At 42.5% G+C, this 17,007-nt stretch overlaps 1 protein-coding gene across 4 annotated transcripts in view; it reads right to left on the reverse strand.

Annotated features, from left to right (window-relative positions):
• Positions 1–17,007, reverse strand: part of KCNH1 (potassium voltage-gated channel subfamily H member 1) — a 382,684-nt gene that overhangs the window by 330,161 nt on the left and 35,516 nt on the right. For 3 of the 4 annotated variants that reach the window (XM_040446362.1, XM_040446361.1, XM_040446363.1), the window contains exons 4-5: positions 8,130–8,258; positions 3–121 (exon numbers count right to left, since the gene is read on the reverse strand). In XM_040446362.1, coding sequence (XP_040302296.1) covers positions 3–121; positions 8,130–8,258 — 248 coding nt within the window. Of the gene's footprint in view, positions 1–2; positions 122–8,129; positions 8,259–17,007 lie in introns of those variants that run through there. The other variant, XM_040446364.1, reaches the window with a different exon arrangement.

The following is a 17,007-nucleotide window of genomic DNA, read 5'->3' on the forward strand; positions in this document are numbered from 1 at the left end:
ACCTCAGCCAGGCGGGAATGCTTGTGGACGTTCTCGCCTTTCTGCACGCTGGGAGCCAGCTGCTGCAGGACCCCCCTGCTGCTCGTCAGTGCTCTGGTCAGCCGAGCAAACTTCCCCCAGCCTGGAGCATGTAGAGGAGAGAAAGGACAGCTTCAACCATGTCCTGAAGGTCATGGACATTCACACCACAAGTTAGGCTGTCAGAAGCACATACACCCATTGTCCTCCTGGGCTCCCATGAATCATTCTGTATTCCTCCCAGCGCAGACTCGCTGCTCAGAAAAGCACCTAGACAAATTTGTGTTGCAATTTACTCTTCCCCTTTCACATTATCCTAATCATAGCTTTGTGACAGGTTTTAGCACTGTTTTACAAATAGGAAAACTGAGGCACAGAGTGCTCAGATGACTACAGAGTCCAGAACCCAGATGTTTCCACTCTAGCTCAAGGCTTTTCTGCCAGATAATGCCAGGCAATTGAGATATTTCTCAGACTTTGGGCTCAAGCTGCCCCCAACCCCCACGTAGTCTGATCTAGTAGAGACCAAGCAGGTTCCAAGTGTTACGTGGACAAGCCAGTTAAATGGCTATCCCATGCAATGCATTCTCCAAAGCCAGGGGAATGAGAAATGAATCTAATCCCTTGTCGGGGGGGGGGGGGGGGGGGGGGGGCGGTGAAGCACAGGCATATTTTAGTCTGCTCTGGGATGGGGGAAGGACAGTTGCTGACAGGTTCCTCCAAATAACAAGAATCCCAAGAGCCGAACTTGGAGCAAAAAAATCTGGACACAAGTCCCATTTCTGCCTCCAGCTTGCTTTGTGATCACCAACCAGTCATTTAAATTGCTTAAGCCTTATCTGTAAAGTGGAAATTAAAATACTCTAGCTGCCTAAAGGCAGGGTGCATTTGTCCAGTAAAACAAAGGGGCTAAGTTTAGTGGGCTCAGGTTAGCAGACTAAAACAGAGGCTGTCTGGAGGCCTCCTTGGCACTCTGGACCAGCTCCTCCAGGAAAAGTAAAATACTGATCTTTTTCCAATCCAGTCCCCTCCACAACGCAGAATCTAAGACATATGAGTGATCTTTACTGCATTTAATTATCTCCAAAGACAACTGTCCATTCCAATACCCAGCAACCCAACTCATCTGCATCCAGGTTATGACCATGGCAATTGCCTCAAGAGACCCATGAAACCCTGTCAGTGTTCTCAAGACCAACCTTGGGGTTGAGGTGCTCCAAAGACCTAGACATGGAGTAGATAGCAAGTAAACAGAGCACCCAACTCTTTTTACATGACAGCTAAAAACAGGACTAGGTGATTTTTTTTGGTTTTTATCCCTTAGTGTTTAGCAGTATTCAACACCTTGCAGCAGACCTCAGTTCTGCCAAATTCTACCCTGGAGCACCTTTCCAAGATAGACTTGGAATCCAGAGGAATGAAGTTAAGCAGCAGAATGGCCCCTTTTTTTTTTTTGCACCTTTAAGAATCATGATCTGGATAAATTTTCGTCAACATGGAAAGAATAGCAAATCAGTGCTTTATTATCTTATTCCAGAAGTTCTAGGTTTAATAAAAGACAGTGGCATTTTCATCCATCCTGATGCCATTAAGCAGAGAAATAGGACCGCTGGAGTCAGCTTGAAAAGAGACACATGGTAGTCAGGCGGTAGGGGTCCCATTAATGTTAACAGGAGGGGATGGTCCAGACTCTGCAGAGGTTTCACATCTCCCCCAAATGTACCATTTATGAAGATGCTCACTGGAATCTGCTTTGTGAGCTGTCAACCAGAATTTTTTTTAAGTCTCTTTCAGAGTTAGGCTCTCTTTCAGCTCCAAACAAAACTGGAATTGAATTCTACAACGATTTTCAAGAACAGAAAGTATAATTTTCAATCAGGTAAAACATAGTTGGGCATGCAGACATCAACGAGGGCTCTGCAACACCCCCCCAACCTAACCCACAACCTACCCTTCCACTACCATCACTACTACCACCACCATGACCCATACTCTGGGACCAATGATAAGAAGGAGGTGGCAGGACAGATACCCCAGACCCTGCCTGGCAGGGAACTCAGGGTCCTGGTCTATCTAGCACAAGGGATGAAAAGAAAGATCCCTGGACCTCTAGGCATTTCCCCAGGCTCAGGCTAGCCCTGAAACCTTTCTAAGAATGTGGCTCTTAAAGGAGTTGGCTTTTGGCTACCCCAGTGGACAGCGTGGGAAGATGAGTGGGTGTTGGATGGGGAAACGGACAGGCAGTGTGAAATTCTCCATCGCATCTCTACCAGGACGGCCAGGCTCTGACTGTTCTGATGGAAGGAAATAAGTTCTCCCTCAAGTTCCACCCCATGTTCTTTCTGAACTACAGATACTTTCTAGTAGGAATCATTGCCTGGCCAGATGAAAAAACTTCATTCATTCATGTATTAATTCTATAAACATAATTGCTATATACCAGGCATAGTGCTAGGTACTAGAGATACTAAGATAAATAAGATACAGACTCTGGCTTCAAAGAGCATGCGCTCTAGTAGGGAAGACTGGCAAATAAATTTTAAAAGCCATGACATAAGCCATGACTTAGCTCATTAGCTAAGTTCTGTAACAGAGATGAATATAGGATGCTATGGTCAAGACTGTCCAGAGAAGGCATATCTATCTAATCCAGGCTTGGGAGGCTTCCCAGAAGGGGTAACACTAGGACAAATTTTGAAAGATGAGTAGGAGTTAAAAACACGAGAAGGAAAAGATAGACATTGCACACAAAAGGAACAGCACCTACAAAAGCGAAAATCATAAAATAGGGTAACATGTCAGTGAAGAGTAAGACATCCCAAATGCCATGACTGGTAGAGAGGAGGGGGGTGTAGACAGTGGCTTGAAGTGATGTTAAAGTGGTTGTCAGGGGCCAGATGGAGAAGAACTTTGGTGATAACAACTTAGATAGCAAACTGAGAAATCTGAACTTCATTCTGAAACCCATAGGGAACCAGGGAGGAGTTCAAATATAGTAGGGAGGAGGAAACACTCTGATTTCACTTTAGAAAGACAGAATGGTGGGCGCCTGGGTGGCTCAGCCAGTTGAGCGTCTGGCTTTGGTTCAGGTCATGATCTCACAGTTCGTAGGTTTGAGATCCACACTGAGGGTGGCATGGACAATGCAGAGCTTGCTTCAGATTCTCTCTCTCCCTCTCTGCCCCATCCCACTTGCACTTTCTCTCTCTCAAGAATACATAAATAAACATGAAGAAGAGGAAAAAGAAGGAGGAGGAGGAGGAGGAGGAGGAGGAGAAGGAGGAGGAGGAGAAGGAGGAGGAGAAGGAGGAGGAGGAGAAGGAGGAGGAGAAGGAGGAGGAGAAGGAGGAGGAGAAGGAGGAGGAGAAGGAGGAGGAGAAGAAAAAGAAGAAGGAGAAGGGGAAGAAGAAGAAGAGGCGGAAGAAGAAAACAGACAAAAGACAGAATGGTAATGTGAATAGTAGATTTTAAAAAACAAGGTTGATAGGGGTGCCTGGGTGGCTCAGTCGGTTAAGCATCTGACTTCAGCTCATGTCATGATCTCGCAGTTCATGAGTTTGAGGCCCATGTCAGGCTCTGTGCTAACAGCTCAGAGCCTAGAGCCTGCTTCAGATTCTGTCTGTCTGTCTGTCTGTCTGTCTCTCTCTCTCTCTCTCTCTCTCTCTCTCTCTGCCCCTCCCCAGCTCATGCTCTCACTCTCTCTCTCTCTCTCTCTCCCTCCCTCTCTCTCAAAAATAAATAAAAACATTAAAAAAAATAAAAAACAAGGTTGATAGATAAAAACCAGTTAGGACCCCAGGCAAGAGACTCTGCATGCCTGGACAATACTGTGGCAATCCAGGCAGCCTCTGGGTTCCCAATTTGGGTGACTAGGGTGAGAGCCATGCAATGAGATTAAAAACACATAAGAGGAGCAAATGGATTTTATGGAAGATACCTTGTATAATTTGGACCAAAGCCATCAGGAGAAACATTCCTGAAAACAACAGAGCTCCTGTTATCCAAAAGGACAAATGGGAGGAGACAACCCAATGAGAACCTAGCTCAAGACAATCTTCCTTGGGGGAAATCCAACGGTCATTTTCCATGAGGAAACTAAGGCGGCTCCTCCTAAGGGAACCTTTCCGGGATCCTGCCCTACCACCAGCAGAACAGCTCACTCCTTCCTTTGTACACTCCCCTCTGCCTTAGGCAGACCTCTAGCTCTTGAGCACACACACTTACTGTATGTCTTTGGCGTGAGAGGGGGTGGGCAGGAAGGGAAGAGGAAGCATGACAGGAGAAGAAGGATAGAAGAAAGGGAACACAATATGTAATCCAGCAATCAGCTAAAAAGCACTTACTAGGTCTTTTCTCCATTCTTAGTAAGGGCAACTATTTCCCCCTTCCTTGACCACACGATGGCTACTGGTTTCAACTGGGGTAAGCCCCCCACTAGGCTTCTTTAGCCCACAAAGCCCTGTGTTTCCCTAGGCCAGAAGAAGAGATGACTCTGGGGTGAGACGAAATTCCAGCTCGTCCAAGGAGAAGTCCAGGGATACAAGAAAAGACAGACATATAGGCTCCTCCCCTGGAAAATCATGCCAAGTCACTTTGAGTAGAAGTTGAAGAGGAAATGGCTGTAAGGTGTCCTGACCTCAGTGGGGAGGCTGGAGGCCAAGCTTGCCCTAATCTGCAGAGTCACAGATTCTCTTAGAGGAGCTGGTGCCATAACCCAACATACACAAGAGCACAGAAGACACTGAGGACCAAGATGGACAGTCAGTGTGGACACTGCCCAAGCACTCTCAAGTCTTCCTCCCCTGGTCTTTTCCCTATCACTATAGAAACAACCAAAAATCTAGGGTGGCTTCTTCGAGGAGCAGCCACTAAATCATCACCTTTCCATCATCCTAAGGGCAGAGGGATAAAATGTTAATACTGAAGGGGCCAAAGGCACCTGTGGCTGGTATCCACTGCCTGGTTTCTTTCCCAAGAGTGCCTCACGAATATCCCACAGGAAGACATACGGACAGATCAGCAGTTACAGCAGCTTGCCAGAGGCCTCACCCCTGAATATTCTCAATCTTTGGCCTTTGAAAATCTCCTCTGGAGTTTTACATTCCTTTACTTTATCTGAATCTGGCTCAAGTTTAACTATGTAGCACTAAATTTGTGGGTCTCAAAATGAATTCGCTCCTTCAGTGTGAGACTATTTGGTGGAGTAAGAGACAAAACAAGAGGGGTAATCCATCCTCATCCTTTGGGGAGCAATGCAGAGAGCAAACCCTGAGCCTTACCATCGAACTCTTCTCTACCCACTTGCCCAAGCCTCCCAGCTGAGAAGCGAGAATAGGACAGAGAAAAATGTCCTGCAGCCCCACTACCAATTATCCATAATAACAGAAAAGTGAGAGATTCCATTCTCATTTCAGCCAAGAATTCCCATCTACTCTGTCATCCTGACTTCAAATACATATACACACACCCCAGAGCTGCTACCAAACAGCAAACCTAGCTCGACTTGCATTTTCTGTCCAAAGGAAGGTCCTGCGGACACCTTTTGTCAGAGAGCAAAGGAAGTAGTCAAAAGATGGACAGAAAAGAGATAAGGAAGTCCAGGGGCCCAGATGATTCATAAAAAGGAGCTTGAGAACTGATACACTAAAGGAAAGGGGGTCTGGGGTGGCCCAATCACTCGCCAAAGGGGAGTTACGTTGTGTCAGATGCTAAAATAGTCCACTGAAGATTACCCTGTGTGTTTACCACTTTGTGGAGTGTTTCTGGGAAAATGTTAGGCACCAAGTGGCTTTCTCGTGTCACTACTGGATGCACTTATCCCACTCCCAAGCCCCAAAGTTAGAGAAAATAAAGTCATTTTAAAGACAATTTGAGCACTGTTGACTAAAAAGAGGACTAATCTGATGATGGGAAACATCTTGTGCTGCTATGCCAAAGAGCAATTATCTGGGGATTTCTGGGGTTTGGGATAATCCACCCTTCCAATCCATCTCAAAAGTGAATTCTAAACAAGCCTGGTTAGCAAGACTTCTGAGACTCTTATTGCTGACTGAGGTGCTGTACTGAAAACCCAGTTGGACCTGCCAGAACCTCTCAATGTGAGAGCACATCCAAGAAGAAATGTCAAGTCAGGAGAACAATCCAGCTACACAGCAACGTGTTTTCCTAGATTTGATCCTTGCAGCCAGAATTTCAGTTTATAGACTTACAACTAACAAGGCCTGGAGAACTGTCATGCTCTTCTATCGTAAACGGACTAATATAAAATTTGACCTTGTCCCAAGTGGACTACCAAATCAACGTCAGCCAGGGCCACAGTGACATAAAAGTGGGAGTGTCTAAACATACCCATCATGGCATTTAAAATGTACAGGCTTACAAAGTCACGTCTTGGAGGAGACATTAAGGATGATCCACTAGCAGCGTTCCTGCAGGGAGCACTAAGGTGGGTGCGTGTGCACGGACCAAAACTCTCATCAGCGAGGAAATGCATCATTGAGGCAGGTTAAGTGAAGTAGAGCATTTTTTACTCCTGGAAAATAAACCTAGGTGAGCCTCACCGCGTCACTGTTTTTATCTCTTCTTTCACGTTTCATAAGAACCAAATGCAGACACCCAGGTGGCACATCCTCTGTTGGGTATGTCTTTCCTACTAAACAATACTTGCATGTCACCCAAAAATGTTCCAGTGGTGGTGAAACGCAAGTCCAGCAAGTGTGCTGACTCAACCAAATCACGTTACTTTAAAGATTTAAGAGAAAACTTGCAAAAGCAAATGTCAAAATATCTGACTGCCTTTAAAACAGGATCTATGAGTTTATTCAGTTAAAAAAAGCCAATGGCGTTTCTGGAGGACAGAAGGGTGACCCTTAATCATGAGTGAGTCTATCACCGTGTAATCCCTGTTGCACTGAGGAATCTTCAAGTCAGAAACTAGGAATCAGGGAATCACAGATCTGCAGGAGAAAAAGGAGACTGCAGGAGGCTGAGGAACTGGCTGAGAAACTTGACATCTGCAGTCATCTTAAAATCAAAAGGCAGGCTAAAATCGATTTACTGGGCTATCGTTATCAGTTTAAAAAAATAGGATGCACTGGTCTACACAGGACTATGCTCTGAACTCTGTAAATGTGAGCACCCACATGTGCTAGAGGATTCAGCACCCACATAATGTTTTTTCTTTCCTCCTCTAAGGCACATTTTAACAATCACAATTTTGTCAGTTTCACTCTTGCCCGGGCCCTTCTAGCATCTCTCTGCTGCATCTTGGGAAACCGCAAGGAGCAGAGTTCTCAGAGAGAGCTGGAAAATCAGCCACAGAGCCAAGAAGCACTGCAACAAAGAAGAGCTGACGGCCTCCTGACTGTCTCGCGTGCATGCGAGAAGACGGATGGAAGAGAGGGCTGTGACACCCCCTAATCCCAAACCTCTGGGAATCACAAGCCATCTTTTGTACATCTGATTAGTGGAACCTCTTCAAGCATATACATGTTCTAGAAATCCTGAGCCATTTCCTTCCTTGGCCCCAGTATTATTCAAACAATACGTGCATGCGATATGGCTGAAGTGAGCACTAAAATCTGTGGTCACAAGCTGATCAAACGACCCATATGGAAAGGCTACTCAAGACCCTGGCCTCATTAATACCATGTTTCCAATGAATTCACCAGCCACAGACATAGCTCCATCAACCACAGAGGGAGAGATGTCAGTCAAATCTAACAAAGTTTATATACAAGTAAGATGAATGTGGCCACGGACTGCCTCATTTACATGACTGAGATCTGTCCTGGGAACACCTAAAAAGACTCCGCTGATACCAAAGATGCCCAAATACCTTCTTCTGTCTAAACTTTATTGGAAAGGGTTAAGCTACAAAAGGTATAAAATTGATTCAAATGCTTTCCTAAACAAAGTTTTTTTTTTCTCTTCCCCTTTTCCCGCTTAATACATTCCAGAATGATACAGTGCTTTACCCAACACAAATCTGAGTTTAAATCTTGATCTTTGTGCAGAGATTACCTTGGCAACCTCAAATTCTCCGTAATGGGAGACACACCACAGAGGGGGAAAAAGGCATAAATGTTTTTGTACAAATCAGAATTACAAACCTTTACATGAATCATCCTCAATGGGCTGTTTGAAAGCTGTTATGTCACTGAAAGTGCAAAGAAATAAAACCACTTTATCCTGTTCATTTCGAATTGGAGCAATTTTCACAAAGAACCACACAGGTGTCCCTGAAAGAGACATCAAAAGGTCGGTCAGTAATTTTCATTTTCACGTGAGGGGCTATGGAATAAAGACTTGGAAATGAATAGGTACACATATTAATTCATTTTTGAATGGTCTCATTCCTTTAGGTGCTGGGATATCATACCATTAATTCCTCTTCTTGCGGGAATAAAAAACTTTCATGGTGACTATTTGGCAGGGATTTTCTTTAGTTCAAATGATTTTGTAAGTGTAGATCTCTTAACCCTTGCAAAATGATTAGAAAATGGGTCAAGAACCTCCTGATCTTACGGAAGGAACTAAGGTACAGAAGCCTACATACTTGCCTTAGACCATGCAGTGGACAAGTAAACAGTAGGGACCAACAATGGGCATTGCCAACCATGGACAGCAGACCACGCAAACTCCAATTTCCATTGCTAAAAGGCCCTACTGTCAAAATCCAGTTTGGGAATCCATCAGTTTGACTCACATGCTCAATCAACCATGGGCCAAAAAGGTATATTTCTAAGTCTCTCTCCCAAAAATAAAGATCCAAAAGGTCCAATACAATGGGGCAGGTGACAACGCACTGAAGAAGGAGGAGAACCACCAAGATGATTCTCCCAGCATAGGCTCCCTCAAAAAGGAGGTTTCTAGGTGGTTTAGGCTGTGATTATATTAGTGCTTTAGGAAGCTCAACAAATGTGTTTTAACTTCCAATCCTTATCCCTGAGTGAAAATGGGGGATAAATGAGGTCTTCCAAAGCACTGCCCTAATCTACACGAGGAGAAGGTGGGTGGATATATAGAGGTGGGTGGACTATAGAGGACATCACAGCAAGCCACACCAATCAACTCTCTGATGCAAAAATTAATGAGACACAAAGAAATGGTAGGTTCTTCCCTACCTAGTTCTCATACCCCAGGTCCTTAAACAGCATCTGGGAAATAACTTAATAACCATTGGCTGAATTTTGCATAACTGAGATAAAACTTTACATGCTATTTTATAACCATTTTGAATTTAAAATACAATAAGTATTTCTCCATGTTAAGAATTAGAGAAGGCATGGTGTTCAGCATTCTACATATATTATTTTACTTTAAGAAGATAACAAGCAAACAACTCACTGAATCTTGGAGATGGAAATAAACCCCCAAGAGGTACCTGGGTCTCTGCTGGCAATCACAGCAAACTCTATCCTATGACATGGACAGAGAGACGTCTCTGATTGACATTAGCTTTACAAAACTGGCTATACCACTTATTCATATTGAAGTATAAATAACCATAAAATATACAAACAGGCAGCAAATAGATCATATGGGAATATATTCTCTTTAAATCCTGATATTATCTATGTAATCATCCATAGTTAATTTTAATCCTCTGTCCATTTTCCCTTTCCATAATTTTCAGCTGCCTGTTTCTGGATGCTTATAGAAGACAAATAGGTTATAAGGTCACCCTAAGAAAAATGTGTTTCAAAAGAAAAATCCACCATACAAAAATCACATACAGCATTCCAAAATCAAGAAGAATATGGCCTTTGAAACCCCTACTGTTTTTGAAAGGTCTGTGTTACTATTCCTCCCAGTCCCCTGCTCAGAACTTGTGGGTTTTAAACCATTTTCAATTAAGCAACAGAAACCTCAGAATAAAGTGTCACATCAAGTGAACTTATACACGCACAGCTCTCCATTATATCCTAGCTGGTAAGACAAAAAGCAAACAAATCAAACCATTTTCTTTCTGCTCTAAAAAAAACAAAAAACAAAAAACAAAAAAAAAAAACTTAAGCAAGTTTTTTCAGATGGTAAACCAGAAAACAATGTGAATTTATCAAACCAGTAAGGAATCAGATGAGAGGCCCCCCCCCCCCCCCTCGTGAGGTCTAACCCCAGAAGCCTCAATCTTGCTGGAATCCTTGGAACCACGGCCTTCCCAGCCACCACCTATGGGCCATCCACTGCACTGTGTCAGCTGGGCCTAATGCCTGTGAACTTTTCCAGTTGGAACTGTGCCATCTAATCTTTATATTCCATTTATGACTCTTGGGATTGATGACGTTAGCCCATATCAACCAGATCATGAGAGCCCCACTGTATTAGTCATGCTGGGAGGACTTTTTCACTTTGCTAGAGTTCAAGCTCATCTTGGACTCTCCCCATTTCTTTTTTTTTTTTTTTTACTTTTTTTTAACGTTTATTTATTTTTGAGACAGAGAGAGACAGAGCATGAACGGGGGAGGGTCAGAGAGAGGGAGACACAGAATCTGAAACAGGCTCCAGGCTCTGAGCTGTCAGCACAGAGCCCAACGCGGGGCTCGAACTCACGGACCACGAGATCATGACCTGAGCCGAAGTCGGCCGCTTAACCGACTGAGCCACCCAGGCGCCCCAGACTCTCCCCATTTCTACACGTCAAACTGTTTAAGGCTGTGTGCTTTCCTCCACCAAACCGTGCCCAATGTTTCCTCCAGAAATGTTCCCTGAGTAAACACATGCTATCCTGATCATTTCTTTTCAGTAAATAAATATGAATCTCATACCAAAACTTCCCATAATCAGTATTCACTGCCTTAGAGTTCATCTCAAGCTGATCAGTTGGGCTTGTTGAGAGAGGAAACCTATTCCCCGATCTGGTGTTTCCTCGTGGAGAGACATCTTTCAAAGGAACTCTTGAGTCTTTTCCCTGGGTTGGTAATTTGGGGGTCAAGAACTGGATATGTTAGCTCAACCACTTCTCCACATCTGCGTTCTTAGAGATGAATCTGCATTCTGCTCTGTGTCCCCATTCTATAGATGGTAGGGGAGAAGTCAAAAAGGCAGGGGATGACTGGTAGAAGCTTGTGGTTCTCCAGTGCTACCTGTGTTGGGTGGGTAAGTCTGTCTGATTCTAGAATTCACTTTTAGAAACTTTACTTGAACACAGACATCAACTACATTCTCTAGGATCAGCTTTACTGGTCTTAAAAGTGATATTTTAACCTCCATTTGCCTGATTCCTGTATCTCTCTTGATTGGTTCTGATCACAGGCAGGGAAAGAAAGTGCTATGAGTTGGCCCCCTTCCAACTTTAACAATTGAGGACTCTTCCCTTAATTCGACCATAATCCACTCTGGAGCAAGATATCTGAAATACTGCCGCTGTCTTATCACCCTGCACCCCTATTTAAATGGCATCTAAATGCTTTCATAGGATCCCATTAGGCCATTACGTGGCTCAACTCTAGGAGGCACCATTCTGGAGTTGTGAAAACCAACAACCTTGGCAGGGTAGGAACTCTAAGAATGCCTGCTGAGTTTCAAAGAAATAAATCCTACTTCCAGTGTCTTCACAGTCATTCAGAACTTCCTCTCTCCCAAATTATCATTCCCTACAAAATCTAGGAAAGCAAGCAGAATGGGCTTAAATTTTTATTTCTGAAATTCTTTCAAAAGAGAACGTGAGTCCCACCTAGGTGGCACAGAACAGTAATTCCAACCTTTTAATCATAAAAGCAAAGCATTTTTGACTAGTGAAACGTTACTCTAAGTCTCAATATATGAAACAGTTGCTTCAAGTGAACATAGGCTGTCCAGACCCTGGAGCCCCACTCAGTTTCTCTTCCATCCCTCTGGATGCTCCCAAGGATATTCAGGAGCTTCCTGGAGGCAGAGGCCAGGGATTTCTCCTAGAGCCAAGATTCTGGAGTAGGATTCTTTCCAGCAAGATAAAGAGAAGCAATGCATGCACAGATATTCACACATACAGTCACAAAATCAGGAAGATGAGGTTAATCAGGAAAATTCTGCCTCTGCACCCAAGTGGCTACAGTGGAAAAATCGAGAAAAGCAAGTATTTGATGTCCTGTTTCTGTAAAAGGACAAAGGGTAAATAATAAATAAAGGAAGATCAATGCACAAATCTAGGAAAAACACAGCAAAGGCTGATGGCAAAGGCAGCTGCTGCTGGGACAGCAGGTCTTTCCTGGCTGAAAGTGCAAGTGGAAGGGCAGCCCCGGGGTAGGCCCCTCCTCCTGGTCACTCTGTGATTCTCATCCTTTACTAGCTCCCTTGGGTCATGGAGTAATGAACCTGACAACTTGACCTGGCTGTAGTGTTTCTCAACCCCAGAAGTCAGATAACAAAACAGCAAGGCTCAGATGTACAAGGGACTTTTTGGCCTCCATCAGGCTTCCTCCTACCCTGGGCCTCCTCCCAGGTACTCTCTGTAACCAGGCAGCCAGGCCATATTCAACAGCAACAGAATTGACCAAGCCACTATCACTGGCTCATGGGAATGGCTGCATGAGCCATTCAGATAGATCCAGAAACTAGACCAGGGCATGGCGGCTGCCCCAGGAAACAGACCAATTGGTCTCAGGTCACCTTCACTGAGATAAATAACAAATACAGAGAGTATGAGAGAACACCAGGGGGAAGCAGTGGCTACTGGCCATTAGAACATCTGATTGGGATTCCCAAGCCCAGGGTTTGAGCCCTATCTCTTAGTTTATTGTACACTTTGGCCATGTCACCTTAACCTCTTAGAATTGGTTTCCTCATTTGCAAAGTAGGGATAATAGAATTACTTTAGATTCAGTAAAACTACACACATGTCTGATACGTTCCTCCCTTCCTTTTAAATTCTTTGCCGGTAAGATTGAAATGTTCAATCTCACCTCACAGAGGTGTTTGGATGACTCAAAAGAGAATGTATCTCAAGGTGTTTAATGAAACTCCAAAGCTGCCTCTACCTGTTCTGAGAAAGAGGGCCACTCTCAAACATGAGGGAAAAGCTAGAAAAATCAATGCTTAAGCCTCACCATAATTCAAATTTGATTGAAGAGCAAAACACAAAGCCTAAATAAATGGAGAGAGTTACATTGTTTGTAGATGAGAAGATTCAATTTTGTAAGATGTCAAACCTCCCTGTTTAATATATAAATTTAATGGAATTTCAATCAGAATCTCAGTTGTTCTTTTTTTGTTTGTTTTTCTCGGAGTTGATGAATTGAAATTCAATTCAAGTAGAAAAATAAAGCAGAAGAAGGGCCAAGAAATCTTTGAAATTTTTTGAAAGAAAAAGAGTGACAAGGACCATCTACCACAGCTGACCCTTGAACAAAACAGGTTTGGGTTGCGCACATCAACCTATACCCCAATTTTTTTTCTGTAAATATATTGTCTGTAAATGTATTTTTTTGGTAAATGTATTTTCTCTTCATTATGATTTTTTGTAACATTTTCTTTTCTCTAGCTTACTTTAAAAATACAGTGTATAAGACATATAACATTCAAAATATGTTTTAACCATTTATGTTTTTGATAAGGCTTCCAGTCAACTATAGGCTATTAGTAGTCAAGAAATCTTTGAACATATAACATTCAAAATATGTTTTAACTATTTATGTTATTGATAAGGCTTCCAGTCAACTATAGGCTATTAGTAGTTAAGTTTTTGGTGAGTCAAAAGTTACACCCAGGAGCACCTGGGTGGCTCAGTCAGTTAAGCCTCCATCTCTTGATTTTGGCTCAGGTCATGATCTCATGGTTTGTAAGACTGAGCGCCTTGTCGGGCTCTGTGCTGATGCTATGGAGCCTGCTTGGGATTCTCTCTTTCCCTGTCTCTCTCTGTCCCTCCCACGTGCGCTCTCTCTCTCTCTCTCTCTCTCTAAATGAATAAATAAGCTAAAAAAAAAAAAAGACCCAAGGAATTGACAAAATCTTTTTTAAAAAAAAAGTTATACTCACACTTGCGAGACAGTTTGGTACCCCTAACCCCACGTTGTTCGAAGGTCAACTGCACAGGAACTAAGAGCCATGGACACTGGCTTTAAAACAACAATATCATTCACTGAATTCATTGAGTGCTTACAGTGGAGCCCATTGTGGTTTATTTCTCATAGCCCCACCATGAGATGGATTGCGACTACATTATCCCCCAATTTTAAACATGGGGAACCCAAGTGGGAGAGCATTTTAATCAAACTCACATAGATAATAAGTTACAAAAGGACTCCTGGAAAAGGTGAGGAGAGAAACAAGCCCATAAATGTGTGAGAATCTAGCATAGAAGAAAAGGACACTTCAGGGTCCCTGGGTGGTTCAGTTGGTTAAGCGTCCAATTCTTGATTTCAGCTCACGTCACAATCTCACAGTTCATGAGATCAAGCCCCACATGGGGCTCTGCGCTGACATCATGGAGACTGGGATTCTCTCTCTCCCTCTGTCTCTGCCCCTCCCTCGCATGCATATTCTCTCTCTCTCTCTCTCTCTCTCTCTCTCTCTCTCTCAAAATAAATAAATAAACAAAAAAAGGAAAGGACATTTGAAATTAGAAGGGAAGAGCTGAATTCTTTAGTACATAGAACTGAGACAACTGAATAAGCAATGTGGAAAATAAATTGAGATTGCTACATCATGTAATACATAAAAATACATATTTAATGTTTAAATTTAAATTTTTTTAAATGTTTATTTTTTGAGAGATAGAGAAAGAGTGTGAGCAGGGGAGGAGCAGAGAGAGGGAGACACAGAATTCGAAGCAGGCTCCAGGCTCTGAGCTGAGCTGTCAGCACAGAGCCCAATGCAGGGCTCAAACTCACGGACCATGAGATCATGACCTGAGCCAAAGTTGGACGCTTAACCGACTGAGCCACCCAGGCGCCCTAATGTTTTAAATATTCTAACATAGCTATAAAGGTACCAGAAGGAAAAAAGGAAGAATATTTTTATCATTTAGGCAAGGAAAAGAGCTTCCTAAACATATATAAAGCTCTATATAAAGCTTTATATATAAGCATATATAAAGAACCATAAAGGAAAATAGTGACATAAATTCATTTTACTTATAAATGGTATAAAAAATATAATTAAAAAGAAAACATGTTTAAATAAGAAAAATATTTTTCAACATTGAATCAATATCCCTTACATATAAAGAGCTCCGGGGCGCCTGGGTGGCGCAGTCGGTTAAGCGTCCGACTTCAGCCAGGTCACGATCTCGCGGTCCGTGAGTTTGAGCCCCGCGTCAGGCTCTGGGCTGATGGCTCGGAGCCTGGAGCCTGTTTCTGATTCTGTGTCTCCCTCTCTCTCTGCCCCTCCCCCGTTCATGCTCTGTCTCTCTCTGTCCCAAAAATAAAATTAAAAACGTTGAAAAAAAATTAAAAAAAAAAAAGAGCTCCTAGCACTGAATAAATGAAAGACAATCCATTAGAAAAATGGACAAAATATGATGATTTTTCTATTAGATTTCTCCACAACTAGATTGTAACCTCCTTAAAGGCAGAGTCAGTTTCTTATACCTGGATCTCTTTGGCTCAAACCCATAGGCCTACAGTAGGTAATCAATAAGTATTTGGCTGGCAACTTCTCCCTGCTGGCTTGGCACAACCACAGTAAGAAGCCTTTTCCTCAGCTTCTCTAATGGAGAAGCTGATCTAGAAGTCTCAAACATGAGGCCATCTGCCACACCACAAATTGTGAGGTCAGTCACATGCTGTGGAGAGTTACCCAGAGTGTCCTGCTTTCACTCAGAGCTCATACTTCATGATTTTCTTGTTTTAAAAATGGAAAAACTATGTGCCTAGCACAAGAGCGACCCCCCAAATATTTACTGAATGAGTTCATTAATGACTGTCATTGATATAACAAAATTATCCAACATACTGTGAATGAGTGAAGTAACAATACAAAACACATAGCACTACTAAAATGACTGGGTTTGTTCATCAGACTGGCCAACAGATAGAAAGAAATCTTTCAAATAATCCATCCTTGAAGATATTTAATAGTATTCCACACATTCATTCCAAAGCACACCAGGAAGCCTTTTGCTAATTACTCCCAATTCCTAAAAAGTAGGACAAACATTAATGCTTATCAATAGAAGATTCTTTCTACAAGGCTGTCCTTGCAAATACTAAAAAAGAATGAGAGAGAGGGAAAAAAAGCAATTCATTACGAGTTTACTAAAAAAGCCAATAAGAAAATCACCAGAATTAAATAGAATATATGAGCAAAGAAACTGAACAATTAACAAAGAAATGATCATTTTAAATGGAAGATAAAGAGGAAAAAATACTTCAGTCTCACTAGCATTAAAAATACTCATTAAACAAACAAAATTTAATTGTAGGCAATTTGATAAATTGAAAGTTATACTGCAGTGCTGGTGTAGTACAATGAGTCAGACTCAAAATCTGCAAGTGAACTTGGGAATGGGTTCAATTCTGAAACACTGTTTGGCAAAGTGTCTCAGGAACCTTAGTTCACATTCTCTGACAGTGTAATTCTTAACTTCTAGGAAATATTTCAGAATGTCAATAAATACCTTTACATGAAGATACCCACTTTGGCACTGTGTTTAATAAAGTTTAGAGCCTCATAAATATCCAACAATGGAAGAAGTATTAACGAAATTCTTTTCTAAATTATATTTATGGGGAATTTTAATGAGGATATTTTTATGATAAAAGATTGATGTATGTATGACTTCAAGTTGTACACACGTCAGAGGCGCCTGGGTGGGTCAGTCAGTTCAGCTTCCGACTCTTGATTTCGGCTCCTGTCATGATCCCACAGCTCTCTGTTGTGCTCCACGCTGGGTGTAGAGCCTGCTTGAGATTCTCTCTCTCCCTCTGCCCCTCCCCCAATTCATGCACGCTCTCAAAAGAAAGAAAGCAAGAAAGCAAGAAAGAAAGAAGAAAAAAAGAGAGAGAGAGAGAAAGAGAAAGAAAGAAAGAAAGAAAGAAAGAAAGAAAGAAAGAAAGAAAGAAAGAAAGA

Source organism: Herpailurus yagouaroundi, unplaced genomic scaffold (assembly GCF_014898765.1).
Source record: "Herpailurus yagouaroundi ecotype Mexico unplaced genomic scaffold, PumYag 195, whole genome shotgun sequence".
Taxonomy (NCBI): domain Eukaryota; kingdom Metazoa; phylum Chordata; class Mammalia; order Carnivora; family Felidae; genus Herpailurus; species Herpailurus yagouaroundi.